General features: G+C 34.6%; 1 protein-coding gene across 8 annotated transcripts in view; it reads right to left on the bottom strand.

Moving 5' to 3' along the window:
* FTO (FTO alpha-ketoglutarate dependent dioxygenase) overlaps positions 1–17540 on the bottom strand; it is a 421101-nt gene that overhangs the window by 267823 nt on the left and 135738 nt on the right. For all 8 annotated transcript variants that reach the window (XM_007474863.3, XM_056812325.1, XM_056812324.1 and 5 more), the window contains one exon: positions 13253–13871. In XM_007474863.3, the coding sequence (XP_007474925.1) occupies positions 13253–13871 (619 nt within the window). The remainder of the gene's footprint in view (positions 1–13252; positions 13872–17540) is intronic.

Raw genomic sequence — 17540 nt, 5'->3', positions numbered from 1 at the left:
CTGAGTTCAAATCCTGTGTAACCTGGGACAAGATACTTAATTTATCTTGGATTCTATTTTCTCATCTGTAAAATGAGGATAATAATATTATCTATCTTCCTAGGATTGTTGTGAGGATCAAATGAGACAAGTAATTACATATCTTAAAGTACTATTATAAGTACAAGCTATTCTTATTACCTCTGTTCTAACACAGGACAAATCAAGCTTATTGATTAAGAAAGGCTGGTTTTGAGGGCAGCTAGATGGTTCATTTGATTGAGAGTCAGGCCCAGAGATGGAAGGTTCTAGGTTTAAATCTGGCCTTAGACACTTCCTAGCTGTGTGGCTCTGGGTAAGTCACTTGACCCCCATTGCCTAGCCCTTACCACTCTTCTGCCTTACAATCAATACAAAATACTGATTCTAAGATGGAAGGAAAAGGTTATACATTTTTTTAAAAAGCTGGTTTCACAATTAATAACTAAGTCTGTCAGTGAATGGTAGAGGAGAATGAGATAGGAAGGGAATATAAATTTTACTCTAGTTCCACCTACATGACTTTAAATAAGTCATTTATATCTTTGTGCCCTAATATATCTTTACTGATCTAATAGAGCTAATAATACCTACCCTATGTGGCCTAGAGTCAAAAGACTCCTCTTCCTGACTTCAAATATGGCCTTAGATACTTACTAGCTGTGTGACCCTGGACAAATTTCTGTGATACTTCAGAAAGGAGATGAAAAAATACAGACTGCTTTTTTTAACGTTAATAGTTAAAAGTCCCACAAAGGAATATATTTTAAATATATTATTCCTTAAAGTAGTAAAATTGTGACCCAATCCAGCACAATTAGTTTATATTCCAGAGTGCCTAATTTTTTTATCAAAGCACATGATTTACCATAATATCATTCCAAACCTGTCTGCAGATCACCCTAGGCTCCTATAGTGAACCCTCAATATCTCCAAAGGATACTTGAATAGACTTAATTAAAAATTCCAATTAATTCATGGAAATTGCCTAAAAATCTTGAGCCTATTTGCGTTTTGTTTTTTTCACAAAGGCCAAAATTAGAGAAATCTGACATTTCTAAAATAGTGATGAGGAAGAAGTAACAAAACGCAAACAGTAAAGCCATTACACTATTTTCCCATCAAAGCACTAAATTCAAGGCTTGAGTATTGGACCACAAAAAGTAATTATCTTTAGTTCCTAGGAAGTAAAAATCTGTTCCATGACAAAAAGCTACAACCAATTGTTGACAACTGCTACATAATTATGTAGTTTGAATGGTAAATCAAAGATTCTTCTCAGTGGGTACTTAGACCAACAAGGCCAATCACTGGTTTAAAAATCGTACCTTTCTAGACCTCTTACTAACAATATCTATTACCCATGACTGCAGGAGAAAGCCATTGAAAGAAGCATATAATTATGCTGATCCTACAAAAATTACAACTCAGTAATCTCTGGCCATAAAATAACAACCCAAAGAAAGTCATGCCAGGCCAATCTCATTTCCTTTTCTGGGAAGGTTACTAGCATGGCAGGAGAATTCAGTAGATATAGTATACCTGGTTTTAGGTAAAGTATTTGATACAGCCTCTCTTGATACCCTTAAGGCCAAAGCTGAGGCATATGAAGTAAATTAAAGTACAGTTAGGCAGATTTAGAACTGTTTTAATACTGGTGACTAAGGGACTGACCAAAAAAACATGAATGGAAGAATGGAGGAAATGAATGAATGAAAGAAAATATATTTGTTAAGCACTCACTATGTGCTAGGCATAGCATACTAGGTAAGAGTCTTATAAGGGGAAAAATAATAATAATTTGGTAAAGGCATAAATAGATGGCAAGTTCAACAAATCTATAAATAAACAAAATTCAATGACACAAAATTTAATAGGAATAAATGTAGAAAGCTGTATGTGAGTTTTTTAAAAAATCAAATGAATAAGCATAATGGAGTCATATTTAGCCAAGATTTATTAAGCACCTGCTATGGAACAGCCATTATTCTAAGCACTGGGGATACAAAGAAAGATATGTTGTTCACAAGAAACTCTTGGTCTGCTGAAAAGATAATAGGTAAATGACTAAGTACAAACAAGCTATATACGACATAAACTGGAAATCATCAACCAAGAGAAAGAAGTAGAGCTAAAAGGGGACCAGAAAGGTTTCCTATAGAAGGTGGTATTTTAGCTGAAGACAATAGTCCTATGTCTCTCCCTATTTCAGTTCATCTTCTATGCAGTTGTCAAAATGATCTTCGTAAGGCAAAGATCTGACCATATCACACCACATTTCCCTCTCAATAAATTCCAGTAGCTACCTATCACCTGCAAGATAAATATAAAATCTTCTGTTCAGTGTTCAAATTCCTTCTGGATTCCCCAACCTTTCCAATCTTCTAACATCTTACATCTTGCTGTTAATGGAACTCTCAACTTCAGGCATTTTCACTGGCAAAAGCAGTAATTACTAAAATCGATAGAGAGATTGATCAGTAGAATAGATTACGTATACAACACAGAGAAGCAAATGTATCAAATACCCTAGTATTCGATAACACAAAGACCTCAACTAGTGAGACAAGAACTCACTGTTTGACAAAAATTTGAGAAAATTGGAAAGCAGTGTAAGTTAAATTTAAACTAATAACTAACACCTTATACAAAGATAATTCCAAATGGGTGTGTGATACAGACAAAAAGTTAAATCATAAACTAAAGAGACAGAAAAAATATGTATGAGATCTATAGATAGAAGAAAAGTTTATGACCAAGAAAAAGAAGAGATCATAGAAGATAAAATGGATAATTTTGATGACATAATTTTAAAAAAGTTGAACAAACGTTATAAAGCTAAAATCAAAAAGGAAACAAGGAAAAAAATCTTTGCCACAAGTTTCTCTAATAAAAATTGAATTATCAAGCTATATAAGGAACTAATTTGAATTTATAAGAAAAAGCCATTCTGCAGCTGATGAATAATCTAAAAATACAACAGTTCACAAGGGAAGAGATCTAGGCTGTCATTGTCTAGATGAAAAAAAAATGCTCCAAATCACTAATAATTAAAGAAATGCAAATTAAAACAATTCTTTTCTACTTCACATCTATCTGAGTGGCAAAGGTGACAAAAAATGAAAATGACTAATGTTGAGACTGTGAAAAACAGGTCATTGATGAACCTGTGAATGAGTACAACTATTCTGGAAAGAATTTTATAATTACATTAAAAGTTACTAAATAGTGAAGTGTGATCTGGTAGTATCACTATTAGACTACAATATAAACATAAAAATGAACAACACTGAAGACTTTTATCAATTGATTAAGAGTTAAGGAAACAATCAAGAGAACAATTTATACAATTATCTATAGAGACCTAGATGGGAGGTATAGAGACCCCCCTCGTGAGTCCTATAACATCTATCTGTGGGAATAACCTGAGGTGTTAAGAGGGGGCTAAGGAAATTGGAGAATAATAACGACTCAAAGACAGAAGTAGAAACACATGGGGAGTGACGGAGTCCGAGGAAGTAGTAGGAACAAGAGGACAGGTGGGGAGCATCAACCCCTTGATACGCCTATAGACAGTAGGGTCTGAACAACCATGGGAAGCTTCGGGGGCGACTGCGGTGCTAGAGAAGTGAGGGGAGGCACTGGGGCGACAGGGTCGCTAAGAAAGGTGGGAGTCAACTCCTTGGTGGCAAGGAAAGAGATACAGAGAAGCAGGAGCGGTAAGAGGAGAGGAGGATAAGGGAGAGAGGAGAGAGAAGCCTGGTGAGGGAGCTGGTAAGAGAGAGCAAGAGAGGAGTCAGTAAGGGTGAGAGAAGGGTCAGTAAGAGAGGAGTTTGAGAGAGACAGGGAGGGCCGAAGGGCGGAGTCCACGCTTGTCCCCTGGTATTTATTGAGGGTCTTAGGAATGTATATAGGTATCATGACATGGGTTTTTACATTGGTCCAATTGACAATGACAAGATCATAGAGGTGGAGTTTAATCCATCCCGCCCTTTTGTAAATGAAGTCCCAGCCAGCAGCACCCAGATTCAAACCACGCTATGGTAATGACCTTGCTTACGCCCAAACCAAGAATTTGCCCGTCCTTTGCTAGTGCCTAGGACTGTCCCTTTAACCTCAAGAGCTCTGACCATGTGTCTGGTAGTACAATATTAATACAGCAATCATACTTCCCAAATGCTAATATGTATGTTACATTATCTTAAAAAAAACTTTGAAAGCTTTGAGAACTATGATCAATACAATGATCAATCATGACTCAAGAGAAGCAATGATTAAACATACTAACCATTACAGAGAAGGTGTAAAAATAGTATGTTTGTTTTCATTTATTTTAATATAGAGAGGGTGCTATAGATTTCAATGTTACAGGTATTTTCTGGAGAGTTTTTTAATATTATTTATATATATATATAAACATATATATTTCTGGAGAGTTTTTTTAATAATTTTACTTAACTTTTATTTTCTAAGAGAGACCTCTCATCAAGTTGCAATAATCTATAAAAATTTTTGATGTACATAAAAGTCAATAAAACTTTTTTAAAAACTCAACTTAAATTTTATCTTCTACAAGAGAAATTTCCAGCCCCTTTCCAACCCAAAGTACCTTCCCTCTAAAATTACTTCCTTATAAAGTCTGTATGTTTATTTGTGTATCTTCTACAAACTCATCTCCTTCATTAAAATAACAGCTTCAGGGAGCAATTGGGTGGCTCAGTGGATTGAGAGCCATGCCTAGAGATGGGATGTCCTAGGTTCAAATCTGACCTCAGATACTTCCCAGCTTTGGGACCCTGGAAAAGTCACTTAACTCCCATTGCCTAGCTCTTTCCATTCTTCTGCCTTGGAGCCAGTATTCAGTATTGACTCCAAGATGGAAGGTAAGGTAAGGGTTTAAAAAAATAACAGCTTCTTTGGGGAACATTTTTTTTTCCTTTCTTTGAATCTCCTACCTTTAGATTAGTAAATTCCTGGCATATAGTTAACTGTTTAATAAGTGCTTGTTGACTTCACTTAGGGAAACTGAAAATTATGCCATATAAAAAGTGGTTGAAGAACTCAAAAATATTTAACCAGAGAAGAAATGGCAAGAGAAATGGTAAAGCTGCAGTGAGTAATTTTATGGGCTATGATGAATAAGAGGAGAGGAATAAAAAGAGCCACAGAAGGGAGAAACATGACCAGTGCAATAGCTGGAGAAGCCCAGTAGAAAGAATGCTGGGTTTGTAATAAACATGACTTTCAATAATCATTCTGTTACTACTTCTGTGACTGAGCAAGTCTTCTCTTGCCTCTCTGGGCCTCATTTATTCCCCCTATAAAGTGAAGGATTTGGATTAGATGATCTCTAAGTTTTCCTCACTCTAAATCATATCATAAAACCCCTTGTGAGCACATTTTGGCTTAGTATAAAGGAAACTCATCATAACAATTAGAACTGTCCAAAAATAGGATGGACTACCTTGAAAAGTAGTTTCAAGAAACTACTGAGAAAATGGGTTTCCTGTCTTTAAGTGAAGGCCACTTGTAGGGGGTGTGATAAAAGGTATTCTTGCTCAAGTACAAATTAGACAGCAAGATCTCTTAATGGCCCTTCAAACACATAAGATTCTGTGATTCTATAGCTGGTTTACTTAAATAAATATGAGCATTTTATTGGAAAAAAGATAGTAATGACAAAGAAATTAAAGTTGTTGGACTTTGATTTATATTTTAGAAAATTAAAAACAACAGAAACATTCTAAAGACCAATCTAATTTCCAAATCTTAAGTCTTTCCCAATTGAGGGTTGTTTTTTTTTTTTTTTGAGGGGGGCATGGGGTATATGTACATAGGCAGAAACTTTAATTTAGAAAGCCACTCTCTCCAGCCCAGTTCCTAACATAGTTCTGGCTGCATCCAAAGAAAATCAAAAGAATCAGAAAATATGTCTTGGCATTTGGGGTTCAAGTAAATGCTTATAAGATACTTCAGCATTTCAAGATGATTCTAATGGTGTAGATACTACCACCACATACACAGATCTCAACATCTCCAAGACTTAGTAAATTATTTTCAAGAGTTATTGTGGCCACAAACTTTGTTACTTTGGGTACCAGAAATATATTTGAAATTATTTCTGGAGGACTTTAGGGGAGAGTTCGTAGTAAGCATCTATTATGTGACAGGCACAATTTTTAAAACCTGATCTCATTTGATCTCCACATCAACCTTGTGAAGTAGGTGCCATTATAATCCCCATTTTATATTTGAGGAAGCTGAGGCAGACAGTGGTTCAGTGACTTTGCCCAGGGAAAAACCACTAGTAAGTATCTGAGGCCAGGTTCTTACTGTGTCAGCACACTTCAACTCAGTATAAAGGAAACCTTTCATAACTGTTGTGGGGGTGAAGAGGCGCACCCCTTGGGTCCGGGAAGGATAACTTTTGCAAGACTGCAAGACTCCAATACTTAGCTTACAAATTAAAAGAGAAATGTATTAATTTAGAGAGTAATGTTTAGAATGGCCAGGAGTATGGTACAGGTGGAACAGCAAGATGGAAGGCTGCTCCCAGAACCCATCAATTCTGGGGATTTTATACTCTTGCAACAAATGCTGTGTCATAGTGTGGACATGACTCTAGAGTGGTAGTCACTCAGGCATTTGGTGGGATGGGATGGTCATCTGACTGGGGTCTGCCTGGAGACATAGGGAATGACCCTCATAAAGATTCCTTAATTTTAGGGAACAGACAGATGTCTGAGATAGCCTGATAGAATCGAAGTGTAGCCTGGAGGTGCATCTCTCTGTCCATCTTAAATCTAAAGGAGCATCCTCCTTTGATAGGACAATCATCTCAGAGTCCTATCTGGGTCATTGGATGTTTTAGGATAGGAGTCACAAGGATGTAAGGGAGCAAAGGAATTTCACTGATAATAGTTTGCCTGAGCTTCTGGGGGTACAATGCCCATGTCAATAACTATTAGAATTGTCCAAAATTGTTCCTGCCTCCAGGTCCAGCACGCCAATCACTATACTAGCTAACTGTCTCTAATATTAAAATAAAATAAAATAAAATAACTTCACTCAAATTATGTATCTGGAACCCAGAAGAAAAAAGTTCTGTCTCATGAGATTTTCCTATTTGATCACCTGACCCTGCCAAAGATCTGTCTGAGATTCTGAGTTGTTTAGCCTGAAATGCTGTTCAAATGTCACAATGGTAGGTATGGATAATCTATCTTCTTTTTAAAAATGTATATTATACTTTTATTAACCAAAAGTCTGATTCAATTACTTCTAACAAAAGCTACTAGCTAAAAAAATCTAAACTCAAAACTGTTTCAAATGCTATTTCAGGTTTTAAAACTATATTTCAAAGCTATATCTCTTGCCATGGAAATATAATAAGACCATTAAAGCAGAATGTGTCTGAACACAAATGCATTTTTTCAGGCACTTTAGGGTTATCATATATCAATGGCATCAATTCAGGAGAGTCACTTCCTTAGTAAAGAAGCTAACTCTATTGTATTTTTCCATCTGAATTCTCAGCAATTCCAAATACTTAACTCCTTGAGCAGGGGCATAGAAAAGCTAGGATTACCCCAGTTTCTTCCCCTAGGATAGCAACAGATTAACGAAAAAGCAGGATAGCATGATTGTTTTAGATTCAGGGAAACTGGTAGGACATCTTGCCCCCCAAATTGGATCTCTATTGATAAATGAAGACACTATTAGCTGAAACTTGAAAAAGACATGTGATTGGCCTGGAATCAGGAATATCTGAATTCAAATTCAGCTTCAAACACTTACAAGCTGTGTGACCATGGGCAAATCACTTAATCTATGTTTGCTTCAGTTTCCTCATTTGTAAAATGGGGATAATGACAGCACCTACCTCCCCAGATTGTTGTTTGGATCAGTTAAGATAACAATTGTCAAGCACTTAGCACATTCCCTGACACATAGTAAGGGCTATATAAATGTTAGGTGGTAGTAGTAGTAGTAGTAGTAGTAGTAGTAGTAGTAGTAGTAGTAGTAGTAGTAGTAGTAGTAGTAGTAGTAGAAATTGTTTCTCTGGCTTGGAATTTACATCCTCTTTATATCTACCACTCAATAGTCTTCTCTTCCTTTTAAGGTTCTGCTCAGCTGCTACATCCTTCAGGAAGCCCCTCCTTATCTCTTCAAATGAAAGGGTTATCTCCCTCTTCAAATTTTCCTAAAGTCCTAAACTTGGCTCTCTCATGATTGCTATCAACTCTGGGTTATACAAGTTAATCAATCAACAAACTTGTATTTTTATTTTTAATTATTTTAATTTCATTTTTATATAATAATGAATATTAATTTTATTATATGCTGGGGACAGTAAAAATGAGGAAAGCAAAGACATTTTTTGTCTTCAAGAAACTTACTTCTGTGAGAATGCTTATAAATAAGTATATTAAAACTATAGATCAAATAAATACAGGGTAGTTTTGAGTAGGGAGCACTAGCAGCTAGAAGGATCATACAGTCAGTAGGGCTTGGTCTTTACTTTGAAGGAAACTAGGAATTCTAAAGAAGTGGCAGTGAGGAAAATGCATATTCTAGGGGAGATAGTTGTTACAAAGGCACAAGAGAGGGGGTAGCAAATCATGTGTGAGAAACACAGCAATAATGGTAGACCAGACTGCAGGGTATATGAAGGGGATTCATGTTTATGTGTACTACTTGACCTTCATTTCAAAGGTTGGCTAAATACTACCTTGTACTTTAACTTTCTTTGTTATTATCCTAACCTTTCCATCTCATATGCAATATAAAAGCCTTGAGGATTGAAGGGACAGCATCATTTTTTTTCTTTATTCACATCTAGCAGAGTATCTTACACAGTGAAGCAATTTAATATGTGTGTGGAATTTAGCTGATTCTGTAGGAGAGATGATAAAGATGCCTTTTTGCTAGTATGTTGGAATCACAGCTAAAATGTAAGCGATGTAAAAAGAAAGAATATGAAAAGTCCAAACAGTCCAAAAGAAATATTTTAATAACACTCACCGAATTAAGTAATGAAATTCTTGAAGTACATATCAATGCAAAGCCATAGCTCTGTCCTTGACAAAAATCAGAGAAAATACAGCTAGTAAGGGTTATCTGCTTAGACCAAGGAAAAGAGAAACTCAGCCTTGAGTGTCGACTATGTCTATCTATTAGGTAGTTTTCCTAAAATCCAGAAGAGATCTTATTAAAAACCTAACTAGAATACTTCCCTGACCCTCCCTATCAAATCATCATTCCTGAAGCACTGACAGGAAAAAGATCAGAAATCTTAAGCTCATAGAAATAGAAGCAATGAGCAAACAAATATAGGCCTAGCCACTTAAGACATCTTCCTGAGGCTGTTTCATTGTACCTTGTCAGCAGACACTTGACATAATTCAAACTTTCAAAATTTCAAAATTCAGAAATTTTCAGTCACCAGAAAACAAATGGGCCTTCCCATACAAGCTCACATTTGTTCCCAGGCAAGGATCTGGGCAGAGTTCTAAAAGAAATAGAAATAAAAAGATCAATAAATTAGGAATACAATTTTAAAAATAGAAAAAAAAGACAAATCAAAAATTCCCAACCAAACACCAAATTAGAAATCCTAAAAATAAAAGATCAACAAAATTGAATGTAAAAAAATTATTGAACTAATAAATAATTCTAACAGTTGATTTTATTAAGAAAAATCAACAAAATTCATAAACCTCTAATTAATCTGATTAATGCTAGTGATTGATTCTGTTTTTTTAAAGAGGAAAAGACTATACCAACAATGAAGATGAAATTAAAGCAATTATTGAGTTATTTTGTTCAATTATATGAAAACAAATTTAATAATGAAAGAGAAATAGAAAAATACTTACAAAAAATAATCTGCCTAGACTTGATAGAGCAAGAAATAGAATATCTAAATAAACTTATTTTAGAAAAAAAATTTGAACAAGCCATAAATATACTTCCTAAGGAAAAAGCATCAGGATCAGATAGATTTACAAGTCAATTCTTTCAAACATTTAAGGATCAACTAATTCCAATATTAAACAAATTATTTGAAATAATAGGCAAAGAAGGAGTTTTACCAAATTCACTTTATGAAACAAATACAGGGCTGATACCTAAACCAGAAAGAGGCAAGAACAGAGAAAGAAAAATTATATACTCATCTCATTAATGAATATATAAGCAAAAATACTGGCTAGGAGACTACAACAATACATCATAAAGAAAATACATTTTATCAGGATTTATGCCGGGAATACAGGGATGGTTTAATACAAAGAAAACTATGAAAAAGTTGATAATATCCATAACAAAAGTAATTAAAAAACCTATCTGTCTATGTCAATAGGTACAGAAAAACCTTTGACAAAACATGACACTCATTTCTGTTTAAAACACTGGAAAGCATAGGTATGAAGAGACTATTTCTTAAAATGATTTGAAGCACCTATCTAAAATCATCAGCAAGTATTATTTGTAATGGGAGAAGCTAGAAGTTTTCCCAATAGGATCTGAAGTGAAACATGGATGCCCATTATCACCAATATGATTTAATGTAGTATTAGACATTAGTGATAGCAATAAGATGAGAAAAAGAAATTGAAGGAAACAGATTGGGTAGAGGTAATGAATTTGTGCAGATGACAGGATGGTATATGTAGAAAATCCTAAATATTCAGCAAAAAAGTTAGTGGAAACTATCAATAATTTTAGCAAAGTTAACAGAATAGGAAATAAATCTACATAAATCATCAACATTTTTATATATTACTGACAAAGTCATGCAAAAAAAGAGACAGAAAAAGATAATTCATTTAAAATAACCACCGATAGAATAAAATACCTGGGAGTATACCTGACAAAACAAACCCAGAAACTCCATGAACATTATTATAAAACATTTTTTACACAAATGAGGGCAGGTCTAAATAATTGGAAAAATAGTAATTATTCATGGATGGGTAGAGCTAATATGATTAAAATAACAATCCTATCTATTTGTTCAATGCCATCCTGATTAAACTATCAAAAATATTTTATTAAATTAGGAAAAATAAACATTTGGAAGAATAAAAGAATATCAAAAAGAATTGATGAAAAAATACCATGAAGGAAGGAAATCTAGAAGTAGCAGATTTTAAGTTACATTATAAAGCAATCATTATCAAAACTCTCTGGTATTAGCCAAGAAAAATAATTATAGATCAGTGGAGCAGACCAGCAATATGACAAACAGCAGTAACAGATTAGAGTAACCTAATATTTGACAAAATCATAGATTCAGGTTTTTGAGATAAGAAATCACTATTTGGTAAAAATTGCTAGGATAACTGTAAGCTAATTTGGCAGAAATTTAGATATAGACAAATATCTTACACTATTCACTAAATGAAGTGATCAAAATGGATACATGAGCTAGAAATAAAAGGAGATATTATAAGTAAATTAGAACAGGGATCAACACTACCTACCAGGTTTATGTATGAGAGAGGAATTTATAAGTTGACAAGTGGTAGAAAGCACTGTGAAAATAATTTTTGAGTGCATTAAATTGAAAAGATTTTGTACAAATAAAACAAATTCTGCCAAGTTTAGAAGGAAATTTGAAAATTGAGGAGGGGGGGGATTTTAATAGACAGATTCTCAGAGGTTGATATTTAAAACATATAAAGAACTTTTGTAAAATTTAAGAATAAGGGCCATTCCCCAATTGATAAGTGGGCAAAAGATATAAACAGACATTTTTCAGATGAAGAAATCAAAGCCATTTATAGGTATATACGAAAATTGCTTTAAATCACTACTGATTAGAGAAAGGCAAACCAAAACAACTCAGATACTACTTGATACCCATAGTGGCTAAAATGACAAAGGGGCAAAATAACAAATGTGTATGTGGGGGGAGGGTGTGGAATGGAGACACTAATGCACTGTTGGTGGAACTGTGAAACAATCCAACCATTTTGGAGAGCAATTTGGAATTAACTCATTTAGTTATAAAAATGTGAGTATCCCTGGACCCAGGATTAGCTTTGCTGGGTCTGTTTTCCAAGGAGGTCAGAGAAAAAGGAAAATGTTCCAAATGGAACATGGAATATGTTCCAAAATATTTACAGCAGCTCTCATTGTGGTGGCAAAGAATTGGAAATGGAGAGGACACACATCAATTGGGAAATGGTTGAACAAGTTGTGGTATGTGCTTGTGATGGATTACTATTGCACCATAAGAAATGATGAGCATATAGTTTAAAAAAACTTAGAAAGAACTATACAACATAATTAACAGTGAAATAAGTAGAAACAGGAAAACATTATACACAGCCACAGAATTAATGGTGGAAGAATAAACTGTGAATGTTACCTCCAGAAAGTGAATAGAAAGGTGAAACATGAAAACATGAAAAAAAACACAATTTATATGTAAATATTGGTCTCCCTGGTGATATCTTCTGTGAGGTGGAGAAGGTGGGGAGGGGTTGGGACACTTGTGGATGGGATTTATTGTGTAGATATGGAGAAGAGTAAGCTAAACATATAGAAGATTTGTAATTTCATTTGTATACTATCTTCTTTTTCATTGTATATGGTATTGTTTGCTTTTGTAAAATTTGTAATAATAATTTTAAAAGGAAAAGGAAATAAATAAAAACAAAATAGTAACACTTGGCCGCAAAGCTAGTCCTGCATGATTTTGTCATACATTTTCACTATGGTATTGCCTTGTGATATGTTGATGTGTCCATATCAACGGTTAGAATCAGTAAAGCAGTATGGCATAGTGGAGTATGAGTTGGCTTCTGAGTCAGTATGTAAAGCACTATGAAGCTAAAGGCAAGACTAGAGTTGACGAATTGGTCCTATAAGATAGTGTCTACTGCAATCAAGTATCTTTGCAAGACTGTAAATGTTCACCTAAGTTAACCTGAAATATTTGATTGACTTTTGTATTCTTGACCTTTTATCAATAAATCAATTAGAACAGCACTACATGGGCAAAAAGGAATGACAGTCTTGGTTATATGTGAACATGTAATATTTCTGAGTCATAATGTACAAAGGTATATCCAGACCCAGAGAAAGGAATATTTTGCAAAAAAGGAGATGTGAGAAATGAAGGACATTAAAAAAAAAACCCAATAATAACAAATAAGAGAGCTCTTAGGACCTAAGGCATGCCAGCCAAAATTCACATAAGTATGTTACTCCACAGTCTTTGTACCTTCACAATTGTAACTGTATACAGCCACTGTGGACCTTTCTACTAGGTTCTCATCATGATGCCAGCTCACAGCCATTTTTCCCATCCCAAAATAAGGTTCTTCTTTCAAGTAGGACATTTCTTGAGGATCCATGTAATTCAACAAGGTCAAATTGTAAGTTGTCCTCTTCTTAAGTTCCATATCATGTCCCACATTCAAAATGTTCTTGGAGAGTTCTGGGACCATGCCAAAGACTGCACTGTCTTCACTGTCCTTGGATTTTATCAAGTGTAGTTTGTCCAAAGCTTGAATTGTATCTTTACGCAAGTAGTCATTGAGCTTAAAGAAGGCTCTACAAGCTGCAAATATTTCATCTTTGGAATATTTTATGTTGGAACCTTCCATTGGCCATGGCACAGTGAAGAGTCTGCTATTCAGATACTTATAAGTGTAACCTGGATTTCCAATAAGAAGGCGAGATACTGGTGTGAGTAAATTTTTCCCTTTGATTCGGACTAGATCCTGGAATAAGCAGCCATGCTTGCGCAAGATGAGGAAGGCTTGCTGAACTTCCTTATGCAACAATTCTGGGATGCTACTGGCTTCTCGGAGAATCAGTTTGGAATAATTCTCCTGCCACTGGAAAAAAAAATGAAAACAGAGTATATGTACAGCTGTTGATAGTATTTTTCTCACATAAGATACTTTTCTTTACACATCAAAAATCAATATAACTTGGGTTATAATTCCAAAAATAAACCTGCAGTTTCATAACCTGAATAATTACATGGATTAAATAAAGTAGATAACAAATGAGTCTGTAACCAGAGTTCCCTAATTAGAGCCAGCTGATTAACAGTCCTATTAACAAAGTCCCTCAATAAACGGACTTCCAAGGTTCTTCCCATATGCCTATATTTTTATTTTCTTTTATTTTATTTGGTCAATTTCAAACTATTCCTTGGTTACAAAAATCATATTCTATTCCTCCCTCCCCTCCCTGTAGCAGACGTGCAATTCCACATGTGTCCTTGATCAGAACCTATTTCCATGCCATATGCCTATTTCAATGTTCTCATCTGCCAAAAGCCTCAATTTGGATATTGGGCAACAAGCAGCTTAGAAGAGAAGTTTTAGGACTAAACCTAAGTGACTATATAATTTGGGATTAGAAAATCATAGCATTCAATGGAAATTTAAAGGTTATCTAGTCCAACCTATTTGTGGGGGAAAAAAAAGGAATCTTCTTTTAAACATGCCTGGAAAATAGTTATCAACCATCTGTTTAGTGACTCTTTTCTCTTTCAATCCTCTCACAATCAGTTACTAAATGCTTTCAATTATAACCTTGCAACATTTTGTGTATTCACCATCTCCTCTCTAGTTTGGCTAATGCCATTCTGACACAGGTCATCATTACCACCCACATGGATTATAGAGACAGTGGCCTACTAAGTCTTCCTGCCTCCACTATCTCCCCATTCCAATCCATTCTTTATGCTACTGCTAGAAAAATCTTTCTTATGCATGTATCTGATTATGTCAATCCTCCACTAAAAGTTCTTTAGTGCCTTTTTACATTGTCTCAAAGTAAAGTTCAAACTCTAAGGCACTCCACAATATAGCTACAATCTATCAATGTGCCAGAGAGAATAGAATACTGATTTCTCTAGAGTTGACTGAATTCCAATTCAGAGGCTTCCTTGCTATGTGCTCATGGGCAAGTCATATAATTTCTCAAAGCCTCATTTTCCTTAACTGCAAAAGGGGACAATAATACTGTCCTTGCATTACTTACTTCACAGGGTTGTTGATGTAAAAATACTATGAAAAATAATGTACTTCATTAAATGTGAGCTATTATTACAAACTCTCTAGTCTTATCTTCTTTATTCTACTCCACTAACCTTATTCTTCAGTCAAACTGGTGTCCCCTAAACATCTGCTACACTCTTCTGCCTCTGTTTTTGGGAAAACTGTCTCTTAGAATGGCTTCCAACTTAGAAGCAGCCTGATGGTATTCTTGAAAGTATCCTGGGTTTGGGGACAGAGCATCTGGGTTCAAAGCCTGGCTCTGAAGCTAACTAGCAACATGACCCTACTCTATACTTCAATATATTCCTTGGTAAAATAAGAGGTTGTAATAAAGTGTCTTTTTTTTTTCTTTAAAACCCTTACCTTCCATCTTGGAGTCAATACTGGGTATTGATTGGCTCCAAGGCAGAAGAGTGGTAAGGGCTAGGCAATGGGGGTCAAGTGATTTGCCCAGGGTCACACAGCTAGGAAGTGTCTGAGGCCAGATTTGAACCAAGGAACTCCCGTCTCTAGGCCTGGTTCTCAATCCACTGAGCTACCCAGCTGCCCCCTGTAATAGAGGGTCTTAACTATTCCTTCTCACTCTTAGACTATTATCCTATGATTCTTCATGGACTGAATTGCTTTTCAAACCCAACTCAAATGCCCTTTCCTCCATGAAACCTTCAGCGATCCACTCAATTGACAATTAATTCCCTTCTTGTATTTCTCACAGAACTTTGTTTTGCCAACCTCTAATATGTTTATCTTGTATGTAATGTCATGACATAGAGACATCTTAATATTTCATAAGGTAGCCAATTTCAATTATAGTCAGATATGATCATAAAAAGATTTTCCTTATGCTACTGCAAAATCAACCTCTCTAATGTCTAAAATTCTGCCCTCTGCTGCCATAAAGAAAACTCCTCCATCTTTTACCTGACACTCTAAATATGTTCACACCTGCCCATTCTTAAATATCATATTTTACAAGCTATCTCCAGTTACTCAGTGAATCTTTATATGACATGGTTTCTAAGAATACTTCAAAATTCTATTTACCCTCCATAAAATACGAACTTTGTCTCAGCCTTAAAGGTTTCCTCCATGATGATGACAATCCACTATTGATTTATGCTTTCTATACTTTGGATTCTGCATCAAATTTAAAAAGAAGAGGAAGCAGGGAAAAGCACTACTGTAATTTCTACATTTCAACCAAGATAGCAAGAAACTTCAGACAACAAATAGATAGAATTATTGATAACAATACAATAAAATAACTATTCAAGGTTGGTGAGTTCTAATCTTGGTAGTGTCACTAACCTGCTATTACTCTGAAGCAAGTCACTTACTCCATCCTTCTTTCTCATGAGATTCAATATATCTTATCCTGCACCTTTATTCCACCAATCCTTTATACTTTAAGGGAAAAATAAAACTCCATATTCAGAGTTCTTAAGTTAAAGTCCCCCCACAAAAAGATAACTGTAGTTATTGTATAAATTGATTTACTCAGTCTGCTTCTCTCTAAATTCAGATGAGTATTCCTGATATTCCCTGAAATCATATCTTTTCCATTACATTCATATTTACATTACATATAATGCTAATTCTTGGTTTTAGGTAGATACTATTTACCATATTAAGAAAGGGTCATTTATTACTCTTTATTTTGTTATTTTGTCAAAAGTGTTAGCTATTAATCTAATATCTTTAATTGATTTTCTTATAAATATATTATATCTATATTTTTGCTAATATTAAACCTACCCTGCATTGGTATAAATCCAAGCACACCATAGTATACAATGCCACAAACTCTTTGCTAATATTTTAAAATTTTTGCATTAAAGTTCATTAGAAATATTGGTTCATAATATTATTCTCCTGTATTATCTCACCCTGATTAAAGTATTAGGATTATATTTATTTTGGACAAAGAATCTAATGATGAATTCTTACTCTATTTTTACAAACAAATCATGTAATATTAAAGTGAACTCTTCCTTGAATAGTTCAAAGAATTCACTTATTAATCAGTTTAGGGCCTATCACAATCTATCTCTGAGGAATTGATTTATGGCTTGTTGAAATTCTTTTTCTGATATTAAGTTATTTAAATTCTCTCTTTTTCTCTTAATGTAAGTAGTCTATAATTCTTTAAATATTCATCTATTTCATTTAAGCTATCACCTTTATTGACAAAAATTAGTTAAAATAATTTCTAATTATTTCCTTTGTTGGTTTTTTTTCATTTTTTATTCCATTCTTGGTTCTGCTTTTGACTCTCAGAATTTTGCCCCTACGGTTCGTTCAGCTGCCTTCATAGTCTAGAACTTTTCTTAGCACTTGTGGCCTTTTTGGCTCCAGATATCTCTTTGCAGCTCTCTTTCTTCTTCCATTGGAGAATTACTCTTGGATGCTCCATTTTAAAGAAGGATTCACTATGGCCATTTTTTATTCTTCCCCAAGCTCTGCATGCTCAAGGCTTGGTGGCCATGCCCATGC

This window comes from Monodelphis domestica, chromosome 1, assembly GCF_027887165.1.
Source record: "Monodelphis domestica isolate mMonDom1 chromosome 1, mMonDom1.pri, whole genome shotgun sequence".
Lineage (NCBI taxonomy): Eukaryota > Metazoa > Chordata > Mammalia > Didelphimorphia > Didelphidae > Monodelphis > Monodelphis domestica.
Note: the sequence above shows the minus strand (reverse complement) of the source record. Positions and strands in the feature narration are given on the sequence as shown.